This window comes from Charadrius vociferus, unplaced genomic scaffold, assembly GCF_000708025.1.
Source record: "Charadrius vociferus isolate BGI_N301 unplaced genomic scaffold, ASM70802v2 scaffold125, whole genome shotgun sequence".
Taxonomy (NCBI): Eukaryota; Metazoa; Chordata; class Aves; order Charadriiformes; family Charadriidae; genus Charadrius; species Charadrius vociferus.
Genome location: NW_009649036.1, coordinates 1,704,382 through 1,728,258, shown reverse-complemented (window position 1 = coordinate 1,728,258; position 23,877 = coordinate 1,704,382). Strand labels below are relative to the sequence as shown.

General features: G+C 41.2%; 1 protein-coding gene across 1 annotated transcript in view; it reads right to left on the bottom strand.

The window, feature by feature from the left end:
• The window catches only part of PTPRR (protein tyrosine phosphatase, receptor type, R), a 141,498-nt gene that overhangs the window by 24,893 nt on the left and 92,728 nt on the right, over positions 1 to 23,877 (bottom strand). Inside the window, exons 6-7 of the mRNA XM_009887829.1 lie at positions 12,904 to 13,090; positions 4,132 to 4,216 (exon numbers count right to left, since the gene is read on the bottom strand). Coding sequence (XP_009886131.1) covers positions 4,132 to 4,216; positions 12,904 to 13,090 — 272 coding nt within the window. The remainder of the gene's footprint in view (positions 1 to 4,131; positions 4,217 to 12,903; positions 13,091 to 23,877) is intronic.

Below are 23,877 nucleotides of genomic sequence, written 5' to 3'. Positions count from 1 at the left end.
AATACTGTGAGAAGGGCTGTCCTTAACGTATTTCTGTTTTGCAAGCAGGAAAAGAAGACGAAAATTTTGTGAGGCGGACTGCTGTCACATTTGCAGCCCAAAAGATCATAAATCTTTCAGATATTAAAACATTTTGAAATTCATCCACCTCTATTTTGCCTGTTTTGCTTGCAGTCTATAAATGAATTACGGATGCTGGTGTTATTTGGTAAACATTGTAACACAGAATGTAGAAGAATCATACCAGACTCCATTCCCAATCTCTGCCAGGTGGGGAGTAGGCTATTAGACTTGCAAATAACACAACTGCCTCAAAACACCTCATGTATAAAACACCTGTAAACTATGCATCATATTTTAATCTCATCTGAATCATTCCTGGCACTTCCAATGTAATTCAGGATTTCTCAATGGAAAACTTAACAGATTTATCATGGCGAGTGCTTCTGCATTTCAAAACATGCTTCAGCATTACAAAATAAAGTTTCATTCATGCAGAGGGAATCTTTCTTATCTACTAATAACAAGGTCTGCTGAATATCCATTTACATTTTTAACTATGCAGTCTAACATAGATCAATTATCATAATACTGGCTTTTTACAGATATTATAGTTGTTATTACACTGGTGACCACAACTAGGACACATTTTGTTGACTCACACGGATATACAAAAATGCTTTGATGAACCCATGTTGAATTCCACTAAGCTAATCGGTTTTTCTCCTTCTGCTTTGTAAATATGATTTTTCCCTTTCGTCTTTGAAAGACTGCTGGTGATCCTAATGCCTTCATTAGGGAGCAGGACTGAAGCAAACATGACTGTTCGTACTCAGGACTGTAGCGCAAGGGAGCTTGAAAATTCTTAACATCAAGAGAAGTTTTCCAGCATCTGCCTATAAGCTTGCATAATAAAGTGCTTTGTTCATATGATTTAGATTTAACTTTCCCCTTGTGTTTAGCTGCAGTGCCACAGCCAGTTTTAGCACAAGCTTGGGGATTTGTGGGTCGGACCCGCCAAGTGCTTTCTACCTTCATGTTACTGTGAATCTGCTATTCTGCCGCGAGTGTTTTCATGTAGGCTTTTGCTCTGAGGGTACTCTTCAGAAAGGGGTAAGGAATGACATGCAGGTACTTTGGATGCGTGGCACACACCAAGATACGCACAGAATAGTGTTAAGCCACTTGCTCCTTTGTAAGCAAGAGCCCACACATGCTCTGAAGCACCACGGGAATTCTGCTTCTGGTTTGAGGTGGAAAAATGAGCTAGGAAGGGGAAAAGATATAGGGCTTTGAAGCTGAGGTCCTGCTGCAGGGACAGGTAGCTGGCAGGCTGCAGGAGACAAGCAGGCAAAGGTGAAGATGTGGAGTAAGCAGATGAGGAGGGAGCAGCAGGGCTGGTGTTCTGTTGCAAGGACGTGACCGTGGTGATCTGTATGCAGGATTGGGAACCTGCTCAGAGGGAGCAAGAAATGCTGTAGGAGGATGGCAGAGGGAACGCAGCTGAAGATACGCAGCAGGGTTCAACAGGACCAGTGGGTGGGGTTGCGGTCAGGAGGAGGGATGGAGAAACAGTGATTTTAAGGAAGTGCTTAACCACTTGTCTCTGATCCCACACTGTCCCCCCGTTAGTTGTATTAGCATATTATTATAAAGCAAATAACACTTGGAAAACTTTAAGAGGCATCCTAGTGTTTGCATAAGAGCATTGGCTATGTTATACTGCAACTAAAACATCTTTCAGAGAAATGTAACATTTTCCTGCACTTTATAGTTTTCCATATAGAAAAATTTTCATTAGGCTTTCATTTTATTTCACATGAGTGTGTCTGGCTGGGTAGTATCTCTTAACATGAACCTGCCCTCATGCACCCTGTCACAGAGTTATCTCTTAGAAAACGAGAACATCCTCCACAGTGTGGAGGGTGGAGCTGGCAGGACTGGGCATTTTCAGGAGATAATCCATCAGCTCAAACGTCACTTGTCACCACAGGTGCCCCGATTCAGGAGACGCACCCAGCACTGGGAATGGAAAAGCTGATGCGGGTGTATGAAGCAGTGGGTTGATATCATCTGAGCAGGAAACCAGGAAGGCTGTTCTATTTAATCACTCAAATCGTTTCCAAACCCTCTCGGACTGGGTGTGGGGTGTGCGAGTATTTATTATGACCATGTGCCTCAATCCTCAAAATATCTTCTTTGAAACAGCCTGGTGCTAACACACAACAGGCCTTTTGATTTCTGTCAAAGATGGTTACAAAGTGCCTGTCAGTGAGTAGCTGTGGTGCACACCGGCAGCGTGCCTGGACTGAAAATGTGCCTCGAAGTTAGAGGCATGTCCCAGCTAACTGGAGGTGAAAACACAAAGGCATGCTGGTTCTCAAAGCTCATCAGCATCAACCACAGCCCAGCTGTCGTGTCCCGATTCAAAACACATGCTGCAGTAAAATAGGACTCATCTTGTTTGCAAGGCATTGCTGAAGGCGAACCTGATGGTGGCTGGGGCAGCGCGTATGCGAGATGCTATGGGAAGGGAGAGCTCCTTCCAAAAATCCGCCTGTCAGGCAGAGGGAGGCTTGGCGATATCCTGGCTCCACTGCAGCTGATGGCAAAAGTCCTGCTGTCGTCAAAGGGGTCAGGATTTCACCCTCCATGTACATCCTGTTGACACTGGGCCAGACTCGAAGGGACGCTGAATTTTCTGATTACTTGGTATATAACTTGCATGCAGTTATTTACTTTCTTTATTTGCCTTCAACATTCCTCCACTGCACCCAGCTGCACATGGCTATTGGTTGCAATAGATGAACTAATCTTGAACTCAATGGGAATTTTACTGGGGGCCGAAGGGGAGCGAGGACTCCAGGCAAGTTTCTTGCCCAGCTATGTATCACATTTCCGAGACTTACTTAGTGTCTGAAGGCCATCAATTTTCATTAATTTGGCTGCAAGCCCTTTGTATGATGTAAACAAATTACAATGCGTTCAGGCTCGCTGAGAGAAATCTTGTTATTTAAAGTGTGTGAATTTGCATGACTAACATATAACATAGGCCTACAAGGATGTTATACAGATGATTAGAGAACAAATTTCTAGTTGATAGGATATGCTGTCATTTTAAAAGTATTCTTCATTCAGAACCTAAGCAACGGGATGTGTTTACATTTTTCTGTGGGAGTGTTCTCCAACATTCTGAATCACTGAACTTGTTCACTTTGGTGATGTCAAAATTTATAAAAACTCGACTATTCATGTCTATATTTAGTACAATATTAAAACTTCTGCAACCTTTTTTGAAACTGAATACAAAATAAAATGATTAATAAAAGAGAAATGGAATACCGTATTATCCCTGAACAAATGTTATGAAAACAGTTGCATTTCAGATAAATGTGTATTTTGAAGGAAAACTATTCCACTGAAAAGTTTTCAATCACCTCTAATTACAACAAAGCAATTGTCACTTGGTTAGAAATAAAGAACTTGGGCCATCGAAAACACAGAAGCAGTATAGCAAAGCAGTAGTAAATTTACAGCAATGATGAGGCAGCACTGTGTAAAAGTGGGTTTCTTATTAATGTAAACATATTTCTTCAAAGCCAATTGGTGCATGGAGAGGAAAAAAACCCAAACCCTTCAGAGGACTTATAAGGATGGAAGTCGACTTCAAGAAAGGGTAGGATGCACTTGCTTTCTTTAGTCTGGCCAACTAATGTTGGACAGGGTCCGAAGTAGCTTGGCCCAACCAGAGGGAATTCAGCGACTGCAAGACGTTGTGGGCTGTGATGGAAGCAACAGCCTTGGTCCTCTCGCCCTCCAGATTGGAGGAGCTACTGCGAGATACCCATCTGCCTCAGCTGTCCTCCAGAGAAAACCAGCATGCACCCAGGTTGCATTTCAGTATGTGGTTGGGATGCTGCCAAAGTGCGTAGCTACTAAGGCATCCAGTGAGAGTTCTGCATTTGCTAGTCCTACAGCACTGGGCTTTTGTTGTCTTTCTACATGGCCTATAAATACACTTACGAATAGGTACACAACAATCAAAGATAAAAACAGCTGGATTTTTACAGCAATACGTTCTCAAAGCAGGACTAAATGTCATAGTAGGAAACCATGGGCTAACTCACTTACTTGGCAAAATTGTTTTATAGCGGTTTTTAGTTCCATGACTCGGGATGTCAATTTCTTTGGGATCCACAAAATTCATTGGTATTTCCTATAAAAAATAAATTAAATCAGATTGGTGTTTCCAAAGGAGCCATGCAGGAAATTATCACCAGAAGGCCATCTGCTGTTACACAACTGTCTTTTGACATCAAAGTTATTAAGAAAAAAAGTGGTTCCCACCTCAAGCCTGTCAACACCCTTCCTTTAATAAACACAGGGAGTTGCATATTGAAGGGGTGACTTCCAAGGAACACTTCTGATGAATTATTAAAAGCAAAGTTTTTACAGGATTAGGAGAGAGGTTAAAATGCACAATAGTTCTAGAAAAGTGGAGTTGAAAAGTGCAGCACTGTAGCAGAAAAGCGCAATATTTTACATAATTGGTGGAGGAACTAAAAATAATTAAAATAATTAAAAATCAATATATAGTAAACATTTTTTTTTATGTTGTGCAAAGCCCTTAACAATGTCAAAGACCTCACTTGCTTTTTATAGAAACTACTAGAATTAAGAGCCTTAGTCTTTTGCATTCAGTAATCATAATAAAAATCTGAAGCAATATTTCTCTTGATTCTCATTTTGATCTTTTAGTGACTGATACGCTCTGTCTTCTTTAAATATGCAGATGTGCAAGTAACTAATGTGACAATTTGCTTGAAGTTCCAAAAATATACAAATTATAAACTCCTGATCAACTTAAAATTACTGTTTTTCAAATGGTTTGTCAGCATGAAAAAAATCCTCCAGTTTTTCATTGAACAAAATGTTTCAATTGGTCTAAGGGGGGAGAATAATTTTGATTTGGAGGTCTTGAAACATTGTCAGGGTTCTTACAGTTGAATAAAAACAACCCTTTGAAAATGGCAAGATGAAACAAATAGTTGGTTTGGGTTTTTTTGTCCTGGTTGTGGGAGATGTTTTACCAATCAAAACAATCTGGCAAAATCACATTAAAAATGCTTCAGTTGACTCAAATCTTCATTTTTTACTGAATTATTTTGGCCACAATTATTTAAATTATCTTAGGGTAAGCTGGAATTTGATCTGTAGTAAATTAATACTTCTACTTAAAAGCACAGTCATTACTAGAGACTTGAAAACTTCACTGCTAGCCTAGGACATTTACCCAAAGAGACAGTGGCATATTAAATAATTGACCTATACAGACAAATAGGAATATGAGGACACATAAAAAGTATGTTCCTACTCTATTCAGTGCAAACCTCCTTTGACTTGCACCACTGAAAAATTTACTTAAGGATTTTCCTCCAAAATCAGCTGGTTTCTAACTCTGCAGACCTGCCCAGGTCTTTGGCACAGATGAGAAGCATGGCCATGTCCTTCAGACCCAAGCTCTGGTCCTGCCCAGCGTGACTGGCTGCTGCGGGGTTTTTTTTAGAGGAACAGGGATGAGGCTCCTAACAGCTTGCCAAAGATGCACCCAACAGCAGATATTCACATGCGTTCACCAAGCAGGGAAGCTACCTCTTACTTTTCTGGTTGAAGAGAAGGCAAAGTTAGTAAAATTTAGATAGGTCATAATTAATTTCTTTGATTCTTTTCTGTTTCCCAACTTGGCTTCTGAACATCTTACTACATGAGGCTGCGACTCTCGTGTTAGTTTTTTACTTTTCTATCTTCTCTGGCTTATGCCCGTGTGTTTAGTGGACCTTCTTTATTCTTCCTCTCTACCTTACTCAGTTTCTTCCTTGATCTCTTCCTTGCTCTTCAGCTGACTCCTTGAAAGAGTGACTTGCTGCCTCTCATTTCAGGCCTGTCAAAGTATAGCTGCTAAGATACACCTTCTTTGCAGGTACTTCACCCAACCCTTTTTCAGCTCCCTGTAGTGACATCCATATGATGCCTGTGCTAAATGCAGCATCTTCTCACTTGTAAGACTCCATTCCTGCATAAACCTCATCACCATTCCTTCAGGCCAAACCATCTCACCTCTGTCCTGCTTCTGATGCCCCTTCCGCCTCCGTGGAACTACAAAATGTGCTCACACACTCCCCTTCATACCCATCTCCGACTTTCACCCCTTCCCAGCGGTGACTTCTGTGAAACTCTTCCCCTTGCACTTGGGCTCTGAATTGTCCTAACTGGCTCTGGTACGGGCTACTAGGTGACTTAGAGCTTCCCTGGTTCAGTTCTGGCTTAGTATAAACGCCACCAGTGCATGGCTTCTGAAAGGTTTCCCTGCTGAACTATACACCAACTGAGAGAGAGCAGTATGTTAAGCCTGTGTTTAATGCAATCAATGTCTGTCATCTACAGATGTGTGAGGAAGAGTCCTCTGCCTGCCCAACAAGAGACAGCGGTCAGTGGGGCTCTTCCAGCCACCTGGCTGTCTCCCTCTTGATGCCTGCTGAAATTTTAAAATAGTTCATCGTTTGGAGAGTTACTGACAGATGCAGAAATGCCACTGAGTTGAAAACAGAAATGCATTTCTCTGGGCCAACAAGGTCAATTAATAATATTAATGACTTACATCCTGTAAACACTTTCTAGTCAGTGGGCTCCTCCCAGTAGTATACTTGTGGGGCCAAGGGCATGGACAGAAATCTGACAATACACCATGGATCACAGCCACAGACAAGTCACTTATTCTGAAACTGGCTGTGAAAAGCAAGAGATTATTCCGGAAAAAGAATCAGGAAATTATGGGCATAATGTTCCTGCTAATGTGGGGAAAACAAGCCCAGAAGATTGTAAATAGCATGAACACGTGCAAATTAGCAAAGTCTGTAGCTATATAGGCAATATATAGATTTGTTTTATTAAACATATATACATATTATATATAATTAAATAATTACAAATAATGTATAAGTTGCACACATTCATGTGCTCAGTTGCATGCATGCAATTATAGATGTGTATCAATATACGTTTTTGTTCGTGTACTACTGCACCTCTCTGGGTGATACTCTTCTAATAATCATAGAATCATAGAATGGTTTGGCTTGGACAGGACCTTTAAAGGTCATCTGGTCCAACCCCTCTGCAAAGAGCAGGGACATCTTCAACTAGGTCAGGTTGCTCAGAGCTCCATCCAATCTGACCTTGAATGTCTCCAGAGATGGGGCATCTACCACCTCTCCGAGCAACCTGTTCCAGTGTTTCACCACCCTCATAGTAAAAATTTTCTTCCTTGTATCTAGTCTAAATCTACCCTCTTTTAGTTTAAAGCCATCACCCCTTGTCCTATCACAACAGGCCCTGCTAAAAAGTTTGTCCCCATCTTTAAGTACTGAAAGGCCACAATAAGGTCTCCCTGTAGCCTTCTCTTCTCCAGGCTGAACAACCCCAACTCTCTCAGTGTGTCCTCATAGCAGAAGTGCTCCAGTCCTCTGATCATTTTTGTGGCCTTCCTTTGGACCTGCTCCAACAGGGCTGTGTCTCTCCTGTGCTGAGGGCTCCAGAGCTGCACACAGTACTCCAGGTGGTATCTCACCAGAGCAGAGTAGAGGGGGAAAATCACCTCCCTCAACCTGCTTGCCATGCGTCTTTTGATGCAGCCTACAATATGGTTGGCCTTCTGGGATGTGAGTGCCCACTGTCGGCTCATGTTTAGCTTTTCAACCATCACCCCCAAGCCTTTCTTGGTAGGACTGCTCTCGATCCCTTCATCCCCAGCCTGTATTGATACCGGGGGTTGCTGCGACCCATGTGCAGGACCCTGCACTTGGCCTTGTTGAACCTCATGAGGTTCACACGGGCCCACTTCTTGAACTTGTCCAGGCCCATCTGGGTGGCATCCCATCCCTCAGGCATGTCAACTGCACCACACAGCTTGGTGTTGTCTGCAAACTTGCTGAGGGTGCGCTTGATCCCACTGTCTATGTCATTGATGAAGATATTGAACTGTACTGGTCCCAATAGAGACCCCTGAGAGACACCACTTGTCACCAATCTCCATCTGGACACTGAGCCATCGATCACTACCCTCTGGATGCAATCATCCAACCAATTCTTCATCCACCTAACAGTCCACCCATCAAATCCATATCTCTCCAATTTAGAGAAAAGGATGCTGTGGGGGACCATGTCAAAGGCCTTACAGAAGTCCAGATAGTCAACATCTGTAGCTCCTCCCTTGTCCACTGATGTAGTCACTCCATCACAGAAGGCCACTAGGTTGGTCAGGTAGGACCTGCCCTTGGTGAAGCCATGCTGGCTGTCTCGAATCACCTCCCTGTCCTCCATGTGCCTTAGCATAGCTTCTGGGAGGATCTGTTCCATGATCTTCCCAGGCACAGAGGTGAGGCTGACAGGTAAGTAGTTCCCAGGGTCCTCCTTTCTACCCTTTTTAAAAATGGCCACAATGTTTCCCTTTTTCCAGTCACCAGGGATTTCACCTGACTGCCATGACTTTTCAAATATCATGGAGTGCAGCTTGGCAACTACATTAGCGGAGAGAGATTGCCAGTGAAGACTGAGGCAAAAATGCTGAGTACCTCAGCTTTCTCCTCATCCATTGTCATCAGTTTGCCAGTCTTGCTCACTGGCGGTGAGGGGGTGTGCTTTCTTTGACCTTCCTTTTCTGGTTGACATATCTGCAGAAGCTCTTCATATTATTCTTTGCATCCCTTGCCAAATTCAGCTCCAGCTGTGTCTTGGCCGTCCTGACCTCATCCCTCCACAACCAGGCATCATCCCTATACTCTTCTCAGGAAGAGTCCCTGCTTCCACTGCCTGTGCATTTCTTTCTTGCCTTTTAGTTTGATCAGGAGGTCTCGACTCAGCTATGTTGGTCTATTGCCCTTCTTTCCTGATTTCTTACACCTGGGGATTGAGAGCTCTTGCCCTCTACGGAAAGCATCCTTAAAGATTTGTGAGCTCTGTTCTGCTCCCTTGTCCCTGAGGGCAGTTTCCCAGGGGGTCCTATTGACTAACTCCTTGGACAGCTGGAATTTTGCTTTCCTAAAATTCAGGGTCCTGACTTTACTCTTCACCTGACCCATATCCCTCACAACTGCAAACTCCACCAGCGTGTGATCACTGCAGCCCGCGCTGGCTCCAATCTTGACGTCACCAATTAACTCACTAGCGTTGGTGACCACCAGGTCCAGTATCGCATCCCCTCTAGTGGGCCTGTCTATTACCTCGTTTAAGAAGTTATCTTCAATGCACTCCAGGAGTCTCCTGGATTGCCTACAGCTCGCTGTGCTACTTTTCCAGATGTCGGGGGGGTTGAAGTCCCCCCAGCAGGATGAGAGCCTGTGAGCGTGATGCCTCCTGTAGCTGGAGTAAGAAGGCTTCATCAATAGGCTCCCCTTGATCAGGTGGCCTGTAGTATACACTAGCCACAAGGTTCCCTTTGTTGCCTCAGTCTTTAATTCTTACCCATAGGTTTTCAACCTGCTCATGGCTATTCTTCAGAGACAGCTCTTCACTCTCTATCCATTTCTTGATGTTGAGGGCAACGCCGCCGCCACTTCTTCCTCGTCTGTCCCTTCTGAACAGCCTGTAGCCATCGATAGCCGTGCTCCAGCCATCAGAATTGTCCCAACAGTTTTCAGTAATTGCAACTAAGTCCTAGTAACAGCTAATAACAGCTATTCTGGCTCACATTAGCCTTTAAATGTTACAACTGTTCTTATACTGGAAAAGATATGATTTAAGTCTCTGAAAGCATTCAAGAAAAAGTGGCAAAATTTAGGAAAATTCAGGTAGATATTCATTATACCTATCCCTTCATTTTTATGAGAACCAAATTTTATAGATTTAACAATCTGGCACCTTCCCATGCAGGACTGTATTTTCTGACATTCTAGTATTTTGGGAATAATGATTTTTTCTGTTCTGTCACCAACTTCAGACATTCTGTCGTGTGAATATTAGCAGCTCAGGCTACTAAAGAAGTATCTGCTGGGCAATTTATGTTTCTTCCTCCTTGCAAATGAGGTATATTCTCCCAAGTAAAAGTAGCCAACTTTTTTGTCAGCATTAAAAATAGCTCCTTTTTCTTAATAAATATTATGGGAAAATATTTTGATGGTAATTTACCATTTTTTACAACAAAAAAATAAAGTTAATGACCCCCTAATTCTTAATCAAAAAAGTCAATGTTAAATAAAGAACTAAAAGTAACCCAAAACTGCTCACGATTCAGTTGTCCATTGAAGACTGAACATTTCTCCACTTTTTGCACACTTGGAAGGTTTTCATGGGAACTAATAATTTTAGTCTCAAGAAGACTGTCTTATTTTATTTCTTTAGCTAGTTAAAACAAGCTGAGTGAGCAGAACGAGTGAGGGTTATATATTGCGTTCTTTGCATGCCTCGAGTTCCTACTAAAGCTATTATGTGTAGCAAGGAAGATATTAAACAGATACTGTTCAACAGCTTCATCTTAAAACACATTTTAAAAAATGGTTTAAATATGGAATAGACAAGTCATGATCTTTTCAATAAAATTCTGTGAAAACACCAAATGGCCAAAGTCATGTTGTGCCCCCCTGAGGGACAAATAAAATATGAGTCTCTATTGCTCCAAAACCATGCAAGGATGCTCTGAAAGAGGATTTGGGTAAATAGGATTCTACAGAGGTGTCAAGTTGTCTGTATAAACTGTCTCCTACCATGGGGGGTTTAAGCCCGATAAAGTTATTTCTTCTAGCTTTCCTGCCTAAGCAGCAGAATGGCAGAGAACTGATGACATAAGTGGTACCCTCTGAGAGCAGTGGGTAGCAACACATCGGAGGGAACTAGAACGGGACAAGCTTTTCTTTGTATTGCACTGGTCACCCGATGCTGTTCTTTCAGCATGAAAAACCATATTCACCTTCTCCTTGCTATCATGATTTTATAGGCTGCTGTTAGAGCCTCGCACAGTCTCTTTTCTAGGCAGAAGAGTCCTTGTCTAGTCTACTTAGTACCTCCTGGTACAGAAACTGGTCTAGTCTGTGATTGTGTTCGCCACAATTCTGTATGGGGTTCAAGATGGAGAGATCAGAACAGCATACAGTTGTGAATGTAATATAGATTTTTCTAATGTCAGAAAGATGTTTTCTATATTGTTCTCTAGTTCTTTTCCCAAGATTCTTAGCTTTTTATTACAGAACCCACCAAAGTATACAAAACTACTTTCTCCCAAATGCATAACATTTTATTTATCAACCTTGGATTTCCTCTGCCTCATCACCATCATAAAATCCCTCTATTGTTTCTTTGGAGTCTACTGTTGGTATTGTTAATTTTACTGCCCTCGGTAATTCAGTGTCATCACCAAACTTCGGCACCTTACTATTTATTCCCATTTCCAGATGACTTAAGAGCGTCTTGGTCAGTGTCAGCTCCAGGACTGAAGCCTCTGGGACTCCTGTGGTGACTACCTTTCACTCTGAGAAGCAACCAACCTTTACTGTGTTGATTATTCCGCACTGTATTGCATTTGTTCATACATTTATTGGCTTCTTTCTTTATTATGATTCCTTCCAATTTCTCTGATTTACACATCAGATTTCTGGGCTTGCAGTTCTCTGGATCTCTCCTGGAGCCCTTCTGAAGAGCTCCTGTTACCTCCCTCTAATTCCTCAGCTACTGGGGCCCAAGTGCTAGGTTACACCTGCCCAGTTAATACATCAGTAATTGCATATATGAACTCCTTTAGGATTCCTGGGTGAATACTAGCTTATGCCAGTGAGTAACTTTTATTCATTTTATTGATTTGTTCTAGAATCTCTTCCATTAATGCTTCAATATCAGACAGATCCTCCAGTGACCTGTTTGAATCTACTCCTGCCACAGAGGTAGGAAATTCCCTAAGTTCGTCTATGTTCAACACAGATGCAAATAATGCAGTCACTTCTCTCCTAGTGCTACAACTTCTCCAAATCCCTTTTCTACCCTTTTGATCCTTGCACTCTTTGGTAAGCTTTGTGCTTTTGATCTATTTAAAAATGAAGTTACGATTTTATTTTTCTTTAATTCAAACCCTTTTTTGTCCTGCCTTATTCAGCTTTCACATTCAACTGGCTTCAGTTTATGCTCTGTTCCGTTTCCCTTGTAAAGAGTGTCTCCTTATTGCTGATAGCCTCTTTCATCCGGCTGTTTTGCAATACCAGTCTTTTTCAGGTCTTCTTAAAATAATATGTAATAATGTGTTTTCTGTGACTGAGTTTTTCAGCTCTGACTTGTTTCTACCTGGCCACTGTCTTAATTTTAGATTCTTACCCTTTTTAATATCAAATACACTTGTAAGACAGTTCACATTTTTTGGTCTTGAGTATATTAGGCTTGCTGTATGGAGTGCTTGTTAAAGATATTTTGGACTGACTGACAGTGGGTGTCCCTGTCTGCTCCAAAAAGTCGTTTATAGTGACTAATAATTTAATCTTCAAATTGCAACCATACGCAATGTTTACATGGGAACAAACAAAATCTCCAATTATTACTGTCTTTTCTGTCATCATAGCCTTTATGATCTCTTTGAAACTGTCACAGTGCTACAGTCCTGGCTGTCTGTACTGTAGCTCTAATATGACATTTATCCCATCGATGAATGGGACTTCAAACCGAGAAGAATCTGTATTATCCATGGATATAACTGACTGACTTATCTGTCCTTAGTGCATAAACATAAAACACTACCTTGGAACCATCTAATCTGCCCTTTGGAAATGATTTGTACCTTTGACATTAAAGTGTTGTCCAATTATTTTTTCCCCATGGTTTGTGTTGTGCCAATTATGTCAAAAATCCTCATTTAAAGCTTGTTATTAAACTCACCATGAATTCTGTTTGAAGTAAATGAGAACATGCAACTGCATCTCGAAGTTGCTGCCGTGTCAGGACGCGGCCGGCTGACTGTAGGTATTCCATCGCTACTTTTTCTCGTGGGGTTGGCACAGCGACAAAAGGTTCAACACTTCCCAAACTACTCATATCCAAAGTCAGTGAGACATTCGATCCTCGTCTGCATTAGAAAATAATTAGAACAGTTATATCATATCTGTGCTACTGTAAGTCCCATACTCATGCAGCTGATCCTGAGTGCTTTATGCACCCTGACTGTGTATAGTCACTGGGAGATTTGGGTATGCAAAGACTGCAAGACTGGTTTCACTGGAAGCACTGGGTGGCCAGAAACCAAGATTTTACATATCATCCTACCTCTTGAATCCAACAACCAATGCTGCAAGAACAGTGTCCTAGGGAGCAACTATTTGGATTATCCTTAGAACCAGAAACTGCTCCCTATATGCTACTTAATCTTTATGGATGTCAAACGTGAAACCACTATTTTAGTAAGGAAGAAATATTTCACAGAAAAAAATATTTCTAGCTGATACATATAACCCCCTGGAAATGTATTCACAGTTATGTCAGCTATATTTTTAAGAATCTACTCAAATTTAATATACAGAATGGAGGGGAAAAAAGTAGTAAAATCAGCAGAAATAAGGTGAAAGGCAGTGCAAACATCGTGACTACCAAGACAGCGGACAATGTCTCACGTTAGTCAGGAGAGAAAGGAGAGGCAATAAACCAAAATAAATGAGCTCCGGACACGGATTTTGTTAAGATACAACTGTCCCTTTTACAGTAATATGTCATATTGTTATAAACATCATACAGACATCATCAGTATCTGTGAGGCAAGTGCTATTAATATTGGGGGAAAACTTTCCTCCAGTCTGCAGCAAAAGTTGCTTGTATTAATACTTGCTTTTTACTGCCCTTTCATTATTTATCAGTGGCCCATAGGTATTCGTATGAACACATATTTGAGCAAATTACTTGTCTTTCCAGACACTGTGACTCTTTACTGCTGGTTTTGCTGTTCTGTTTTCTGACTTTCTTCTTCCACCAGAATAAGGACTCTTAGGGTCTATTGCTTTCTTCTTTGTTTGTAACCATATGAACATAACACTTCTTTTCTGTTCTGATGCAACTTTGATGCACTTCCCTTCCTCTTATACACGTCAGCAGATCCTTCACTATTTTTATTTTAAACTAAACCATTTCTATCATGTCAGTCTACATGAATAGAAATGACTTCAGTCACTCACCTGTCACTTAGCAAAACACAAAGCAACAATGGCCAAGAGGCGAGACCACCTGGTGGAATTGGTGAATCTCACATTGTGCCATAGTGTCCATAAGCCTATTTCAGCTTAGGTGATGGGTGGGTGATAGCAAGAGCTTTGCTGCCCGGGCCCACAGATGGTAACATGTGAGTCAGCGACAGAAGCGGAGGTGGAAGAGGCAAGATGGAGCTGAGGTGGCCACAGGCAGCTGGCTGTCTCCAGGGGTAGGTGAGGACAATTTCTGTCGGCAGATGGGTATGATTCTGCTAATTTTGCTACAAGGTAGGCAGAAGTGAAGTTGCATCCTGAGCAGAAATGACTAGTAACTGATACATGCATAGGCTGCCAGTAGTGCTCTGTGGCTCGCTACACGCCCTGCATCATACCAAAGCCCCAGTCAGTGGTACCAGTGCTCATACCCAAATCCAGAGCTGTGACATCCTGGGAGATGGGCACACCATGAGCTGGCTGTGGTGGCCGCTCTCTGCCGGATCCTGCGGGAGGGTCCTGGCTCAGGAACCCATCCCAGCTCCCTGGGGACTGCCCCCGTCTGCAAGGGAAGCCAGTCCCACAGCTCCACGCTGCTTCTCAACAAAAACATCCTGTTAGACTGCTTTCTCACAGAAGTCCTCCTGCAAAAGCACCTCTTCTGACCATGACTAGCAATTTATTCCATGGAAAACGGCAGTCCCTCAAACAGGTGGCTCTGAGGGTGTGTATCGCAAACCCAATCTTCTGAAAGCAATCCAGAAATCCACAGAAGAGGTGTGCAATGAACCTCTCCAAAACTGTTTAGGCTACCTTTGGTTGAGAAATGGGTAGCAATTTAGACCCAGACATGCTTCTGGGAGAGCCTACTGAGATTTCCTAATATAGAGGAAAGGTATTTGCATTGTTCAGTAACAAAGTACAGTGAAAATGTTAATATTTTCTTTGGCTTTTACATTGTTATAACTGACAGTCTTGGCAAAAAGGTTACTTCCTTTTTAAGAACTACAAAAAATATACCTGATCTAATTATAACTTTGAGCTTACAGCTTTTACCATTTATGGGGATTATTGATGCATACCGATGTTAAGAATCAAATAACTTACTCCGGAAAGAAGAAAGAGTTTTTAGCTGCATATTTAACACATTAAAAGCTACACATTGAATAAAACCTGAATACAGGGCTGAAAATAATCACCTAAAGGATAGTAGTCTTTTTAGAAAGTCTGTAAGATGATATACAATAGATAATAGTTCTAAAGGTAATTCTTCCATAAGAACAGGAAAATTTAGAACCCTTTTGAAGAAGTATTTTTCAGTTAATAAAAAGATTTTAATGTTTACATTAGCAATACTAACTATTGCCAATATTAACATTAATCATGCAGACTTCTTTATCGCATTCAAGACCATGCTAAGGAATAGGGTTGAAAATGGAACATATTGCCTTGTCTTGAAAGATGAAGGAGGACCTGAACTTTTCATGTGCTTGTATATCCTAATAGAAGATGCTTATAGTTTCACATCCTGCTCTGGACTCCTTGGATTCTCTATGTTTCTCCAACTGTTAAATTCATCACTTTCTGTAGAAAAGAGTAGAAAACAAGAATTCACTTTCCTTTTACTACCTGGGTGGAAAGAGGACTTATTGGAGGGACTGCACAAGGCTGGCCACAAAGCAACGAGGAGGTACCACCTAAAACAAAGCTCTTTTTTACTAACGATTCATTGTTTCCAGTAAGTTTTGAATAAAGAAATCACAACCAGACACTTCAAGTCAGACAACTAATTTTTCTTGAAGATATATAGATCTATCTCCTGACTACACACAGGTAGCTTTCCATTTCAAATTAGAGTGATGGAGCCATACACATGGGTTTTCCCTTATTTCCGAATATTTACAACCCTTTATTTGCCTTCTAAATAACTTTATATTCTTTGTATTTCCCATGTTAATAGTCTGGGCCACATTAGAGAACTTCGTTATGATACACCTCCCCCAGCATCCCCTCGAGGTTGCGTCTTGTTGGGGAAAAGCATCATGTGAGGAATCCAAGGAACTGTAAACATGCATGATAACATTATCATAGAATCATTTAATCACAGAATAGTTTGGGTTGGAAGGGACCTTTAAAGGTCATCTAGCCCAAACCCTCTGCAATGAGGAGGGACATCTTCAACTAGATCAGGTTGCTCAGAGACATGTGGGGCATCTACCACCTCTCTGGGCAACCTGTTTACCACCCTCATGGTAAAAAATTTCTTCTTTACATCTAGTCTAAATCTACTCTCCTTTAGTTTAAAGCCATAACCCTTTGTCCTATCGCAACAGGCCTTGCTAAAAAGTTTGTTCCCATCTTTCTTACAAGCCCCCTTTAAGTACTGAAAGGCTGCAATAAGGTCACTCCAGAGTCTGTTCTTCTCTGGGCTGAACCACCCCAACTCCCTCAGCCTTTCTTCATAGTAGAGGTGTTCCATCTCTCTGATCATTTTTGTGGCCCTCCTCTGGACCTGCTCCAAGAGGTCCATGTCTTTCCTGTGCTGAGGGCTCCAGAGCTGGATGCCACACTACATTACATTAAAATCAGCATGAGACTAACTCTTCTGAAGTTTCACCAGCTGGGACAGCCAGCTCATCACTGGGTACATGAATAAGTGCAATCAGGAAACCACTTGTGTCTGTGTATTGTCTAGTATCCCAGAGCGGGGTCTTACTACATACTCACAGCCCTCTTTTCAATTGGGTAATAGGAACAAGTCCACTGATGAGAATCCACTAGAGTATTTTTAATAATACATTTATGGAAGCAGATTTTATTACAGACCATGACAAAAAAAAAAAAAAAAAAAAAAAAGGACTAATGCAATGTTTTGTAATGTTTGTTTGAAAACTCTCAAAAGGAAGCTCCACCTGTCCACCTTGCAGGGCCACCAGGTTACTAAAGCCTATTAATCATTAGCAAGGTCATTTCCAGGTTTTCCCTGACCCTAAAATTAAGCTATAGCTGGTGATTATGAAAATCCAATTACCTGACATGTTTTCCCAGTTGTTTATTTAAGCTGGGTAATTTCTTTAAATACACATTCCCATGTTTATTCAGCACTCCTGAAAAATGCAACGCCCAGATTCCCAGTCCTTGGCTTTTCATTCTGTCTAGTGGTTTTGGAAGTGGTGGTGACGGCTGCTGCCCTCCAAGAGCCATTGCCCTCCGACCCCAGCATTGCAGACGCAGGAGGCGCTTCCTTCTGCGCTCTCAGTCCTCCATCCCTCTGCAGAGCTTCTGCGCAGCCAAGGCAGGAGCTGTGTCAGCCATGCAGGTGGAAGGAAGCCATTAATTAGCGGGAAGAGCAGCGCTGGCTGCGGCTGCTGGGGAGGGAGTTTACTTTGGGTCCTCAGATCCCGCTTGTACCAGAGGACGCTCCGCAGGGCTACTCTTCCTGGGTTTTACTGCAGGGATGACGGGAAAAACACCGCGATTCTCCTGTGCGTTGTATTTCTCTAGTACTCACAGACTCGGTCTAGACATGGGTCTTAATTCTCTTCCCTTGCTGGTCCATTTCATCAGCAAACGCGCTGAATTCCAGTGGGTTTTGCACTGCTGCAGTTGCACTGGGAGAGCACAATTAGGCACGTGGTTTCCACCACTTACCTTCCACCTTACCAGTGCCAGACTTCACCTGCTTATCTAGTTTCATATTTCAGTAGAGTAACTCAAAGGAAAAAAAAATGCAAATTTGAAAAAAAGGACAATGGAAAAGATACAGGTTTCAGCTTTCCTGCTGCTTTTAGCAAATTAGCTAAGAGAAAACATGGTCATGTAGATGAACAAATGCGATACGTCATGCTGTGGTGGGGTGTGAAAAGCACAGCAAATCACAAAAGGACATAATGTTGTCGTAGTTAATCCTGTATTTTGATATAAAATAAATAACAACAGGATACTGCATAACTTCCATTGACTTCATCAAGAAAAGTCAGTGTTGAAAAAAGAAAAAGCAGAAAAGCAGAAATACAGAGGGATTAAAAAAAAAACCTTTGCAAAGGACCAAACATTCTGCCATTTTCTTTCAGCCTTGGGCAAACAGCAACACAGATCTTGTAATATATGACTAAGACATTTCTTCACAAATCCAGATTTATAATATCCATTACAGTCAGTACTCAGACGGTTAAGAGATGACTCTCATTTGAAATGAAATATAATTTGATAAATTCTAAAGTAACATTCATAGTATTGTTAAATAGTTGCTTCTAACAAGCATAAGAACAATTTACGTATTTTTCACCAATGCTTATATCTGATTCTTGCTCTGTACATGCTAGCCTGAAATATTGTACCGCTGATACCACTGGACGTCTTGGGAAAGCAGTGCTGGATGAGAGTATGGTTGCATTAATGGGTGTGGTAATCCCTTGGGTTTTTTTCCAAACCATCAGCATACTATCTCAACAAGTCTTCTAAGCATGTGGTAAAACTCCATTATTGACCACCCAAACTTGAAAAAAGAAGATTCATTTTTTCCTAGGTCTACATTCTGTTCTTGGAAACGTAGAGCTCAGAAGTCTCAGTTTTCTGTTGAGCTGCAGCACATATTGGAGAATATTCTGACAGAAAACTCCACAAGTTCTGATAATATACAATACCCATTAATGTAATTATCTTTTTATTTACTCCTACTTTCAACAAGGGTCAATCAATATCATCAGTAATAGTCTGAGAAAATAATGAATAAAAATTTCATTATGTGACCATGTGAATGTCATCCTAATAAAGAAATATTTGCATGTAGTACTTATTGCATATAATGTACTTTTTATTTTTACACTCCTAGGTGCCCTATGAAGCATTGTTATACAGATGCTATATTTGGCAGATCCGTGATGAAAACCCAGTTTAGCAAATGATCTCTGCTTTGCTTGCTGACAATTTCAGTTTGCAGTTGGTTTTCACTTGAACAAGTGCTGCAGCTTTTAGGATCTCTCACACATGGGGTTATTGACACTTTTAAACAAACTAAACCTACATCACACCCAAACTAAAGTACTCAAAAATCAGAAGCTGCGATCAACCCATAAACAAGGCCAAAGAAGAATTAGTGTTAGAAGCAGGACTAAAACCCCAGGTTCCCTAAATCTGTGTAATTTCTCAAGTTACCCTAAGTTATTTTACAATCAATTTAGGTGTTCTTCTCTAAAGGAAATTGCTCTTCAACTCATTTCAAGATACAGTATCATTTATGCCAATCATTTACTTAAAAAACAACAGCACAGGAATACAAACTGATTTTGATAGAAAAATCTGTGTAACTATGAGTATAAAATGACTGATTTACTTTGCATTAAAGGATAATATGCATTATGGCCACTCTAAATTGATACAGCCCAATACCTTGAAGGACCTGTTCCACTCAGCTCATATTTGATCATTTTGCAGCAACTTCACTATGCATGAAAATAAAAAATGCAGCACCAGAGTTCCACCTTCAACACTTTGGTGTGCAGGTGGTCAAAACCTGATCTTCCCCTCTCTCCTGCCTTCCCCTGACACACCAGTGCTACTTAACACACCAGAAGTTACCTACTGAACTCCTGTCATGCTTAGTAACAGTGGACCTCACCTTGTCTATAGGCTCCTGGCCTCATTTCCAAAGCCTTATTCCTCTCACAGATTAAACCTTCCTCTGGCTCTGATTTTTTCTCTCCAGAGAGGAGATCCTGGACAGATAGGTAGATATTAGCCCGATGTTTCCACAGCATGCTTAGCAATTCAATTGTTAATATTACTGATATTTATAATGTTTCTACTCCGCCCCACAGTCATCTGCCCCCAAGATAATTCCTGTAGTCATTTGTGTGGGCAGCCCAATCCCACCAACCAGAGGACCTTGTTTACAGTGCAGAGGGAGTAATCTGGGTGTAACACTGAAGCTATTACCTATCACCAGAAAGCCATAGATGGAAGATATTTAAGCTCAGGACTGTAAGGGAGGCAATAGGATGAAGTATGCTGATCCTATGCATCTTCTTGGAAAGAAGATCTGCCATTTCTGCTCATGTTTGCTCTATCACATGGCTCTCCTCAGAGTATTCCAGTGTTGCATTATTATTTTTCCCACTTATTTGTCACTTGGAAAAACTGATGCTTCCTGCCTCTCAGTCTGAGGAAGGGATGTGGAAGTGACGACAGCAAGCTGTGCGCCTACTGGAAGGCAAAGAAGAGGCATGTATGGCTGCTGTGAGGCAAGACTTCCAATCCTTTGCAGCTTCCTAGCTACAAGAAACTTCCTGGCAGCATCCTCCAGCCCCCTCTGAGTCCAGAGAAACTGATCAGAAGCCTCAGCTACAAAGTTTAAATAGCTTTTCTGGAAAGTGGAGGCACTTCAGTGTTCTCTCCAGAGGGTCTGATCTTGTTCCCACAGCCACGAGCGAGAGCAGGCCAATACCTCTAGCATTAAATTGCAAACAATTCTCAGGATCTACTCACAGCTCAGCATGTCAAAATGAACTGAGGAAATGGTTTTGACAAGTACTTCTGGACTAAGTTTTAAGCAATCAGTATCTGGTTAGGACAGGAATGGCTCAATATCCTGTAGAGGAAAACAGCTGACATGAGAGTAGTTTCAACTTTCCCTCTTTTAATCATGCTTTCTAATGTACTGCCAATTCACTCCTGTTCTGCCCTCGATAAGGCTACGCTGCTCAGCTACGGGAACTGACTGTTCAAAAATGCAAAGCTTATACAACCTCCCATCTTTTCCTGTAGATTATTTCTACAATCAAATTGCATTTTGTCACGCAAACTTCTCTCTCCAATAAAATTTGAATGGTAACATAAAGCTCTCATTCTGATTCATATTCACATATACGTGTTTTCAGCATGAGTGAAAACTGAGTTAAGTGTTCAGAAGTAAAAATAAATGAAGATGCTAATTTGTTGTGCTTATTTGAGTTGTTTTTTCAAAGAGCTGAATAAATGTTTACTAATTTATGGTTAATTTGCTTTAGATGGTAGAGTTTTAATTGAATGCAGTCTTGTTTATTGCTATTATTATCTGCTTGCATTGCAGCATTGCTCTATTTCGTACTGGAGGCCTCATTGCACAAACATACTGGATGACCTGTTCTCTCTCCAATTAATGCACACGCTAATTTAAACCAAGCTGCAATGAATATAAACAAAAGGGATTAAAAGATGGGAAAGAGAAAAGAGAATGGAGAGGAATAACAATTAGCTGCTAGGGCTGCACAGATTAAACACATGCACAACTTCATGAGCTCAGATAATGCATTTATTTAAGGTAAGCCACCAAGAACTGTTAAAAAAGCTTACATATTCTGTCTGCTGCATCTTTTGCTTGCAAATTGAAAAAAAAAAAAAGATTTGCAAAATACTTTTTATCATACTCGTATGAGTTGCGCCTCTATGACTTCAGTTCATAAGTACCTCCATGATTCCTTGGAGGAGCTGTAGCCAGGCACCATCATTTCCCATTTAGATCTCTTGTCCAGGTACAAAGCCCGATTACTTTTCCCAGCACATGCAAGACTCACTTTTTTGCCCAGCATTACAGCATGCCCAGAGGGTGCTTGCTTGCAGTACCCAGAGAACTGTAGCCTATCTAAGCAAACTGATCTAATACATGAAAACAGGGAGGTACAACACAATAGTAAGACCTTCTAGGAAGTGTTTTTTTAAGACTGCTTAACTGAGATTTTTTGCTATTTAGTTGGTCAGCCTTATGGTAAACAAATAAATAATGGACTGATCTTAGATTTTTCAGCTTTTAGATGACAAAAAAAAGTGGGTTTTTGTTTTTGTTTTGTTTTTTTTTTTTTTAAAAACAGCAGCCTTATCAATAAGTGAATTTAGTTTCATGTATTCCATACTAATTAATCTCTTAAGTACAAACTCTACCTCCATCCTGCGCCTGCTGCTCATTTAAGGCATATATTCTCCAACCCTTAAATCCAAACGAGCAAATACATAATCTATTCACACATTAATGTCCTTCAATACTCTTTTGAGGCTTTAACCAAAACCAGCGGACCTGGAAAAAGATGTGGGTAAGAGTATTCTTAATGTAAATGGGCAGTATCTTCAGACAGTATCAGTAAGAGAAAATTATTTTTTATTGTGACTTGAAGACTAATCAGTACAATGAGTTCTTTCCTGGTGAGTTTGCCATTTGGGAAAGACAGGAAGGAACATCTGGGAAAAGAGGCGTTTACTACACCCTGTCAACCTTAAGATAATAAAAAAGCACATTCCTTGTTTTTTTGACTTGGTCTTCATTATCTTTAAACTACTGCAAGTGTCACACAGAAGATTTCTAAGCAGACAAATGAATTGTTAGTGCACTTTGAAAAAATTACTGAACAGCAGCAGTTCCTGAAGAATGTAAACCCTCCAGACTCACACCATTGCTCAACAGAGCTGCGCCATCTATGGACATTTCTAAAGGGAGACGGCAAAACTGCTCCACTCAGTCACACAGTGGACAAAGCATCTAAGGCTGTCTGTACAGACCAAAAATGGGCACTGATTTTAGCTCATACACTTTGGAAGGCACAGTCCCATTTCCAGAGTTATTTATGTGCTTAAGTTATACTACGAGTTGATGGCACTTAGGCTCTTAGAGACAAGAACCATGTACGTGCACTTAAGTCTGCTATTTAGCTGCTTCTGAAGTTTCCAAAGCTGACACCTAACCGAGGTACATAAACCTTTCTCTCTTCAAAGCTTTTTCTTCTTGATTTACTTCAGTAGTCTGGCTTTCCAGCCTTGCTTTCCGTGGGAAGGCTTGCTCAAACAAGTGTATTAATGTGCAAAGTGCCTGGATTCCCTTTGAAAATGAAGTTTAGGAAATCCACTTAGGCTTGCAATTTGAAACAGAGCAACGCTTGAATGCTTTTAAAAGACAGCTGTAAATGTTTGCAGTACCAAGGTGTACTTTATCTTGCACTTCAGAGATTAGACAGACCTTTAAAAGGGGTATTGCCAAACTATACAGTCCCATTTAGGGCTGAGCTCCTCATGAGGAACAGGTAAGTGACCTGGAGCTCCTTTCTACGGAGCTCAGCAGATCCCTTGAAGGCCACAGCCCTGGCCACTGCCTGTCTTCATCTGAGATGTTCCTACAGGGGAGCGCACAGGCTGGGCTCTAGGGAAGGGAAATGCATCTGTGCCTGTGCCCAGAGATGAAGGCATGGGCCAGAGTGAAGGCTTTCTGGATCTACTCTTCCTCATACATGCCATCAATGAGTCATTATTACAGATTGGAAATTTGAAAGTGAAATAATTATAATTGCTTCAGATTCATAGTACTAGTACTAGCAAAGGATTCACGGCATTAAAAAACTTAAATCACTTGAATTAAGTTTACTTTTATGAATTTGAATAAAGGAGGGAAATGTGAGGACTCTGATAAAAGCAGTGTTCCTCTAAATGCACATTGCATTATGAAATAAAGAGAAAGGAGGAGAAGTCTTATGTGAGAGAGAAATCAAACCCCCTCCCCCAATCCTACCTCCACCCCATCTATCTCAGTACAGATGCTCTCAACACACAGGGCTCCATACAGGTAACGATATAACACCGGTTAGATTAACATATGTTGAAGGGAGTGATGTAGAAATACATCACGTAAATTTGGTGCACTATGGAAGACCAAAGCTTGACCAGT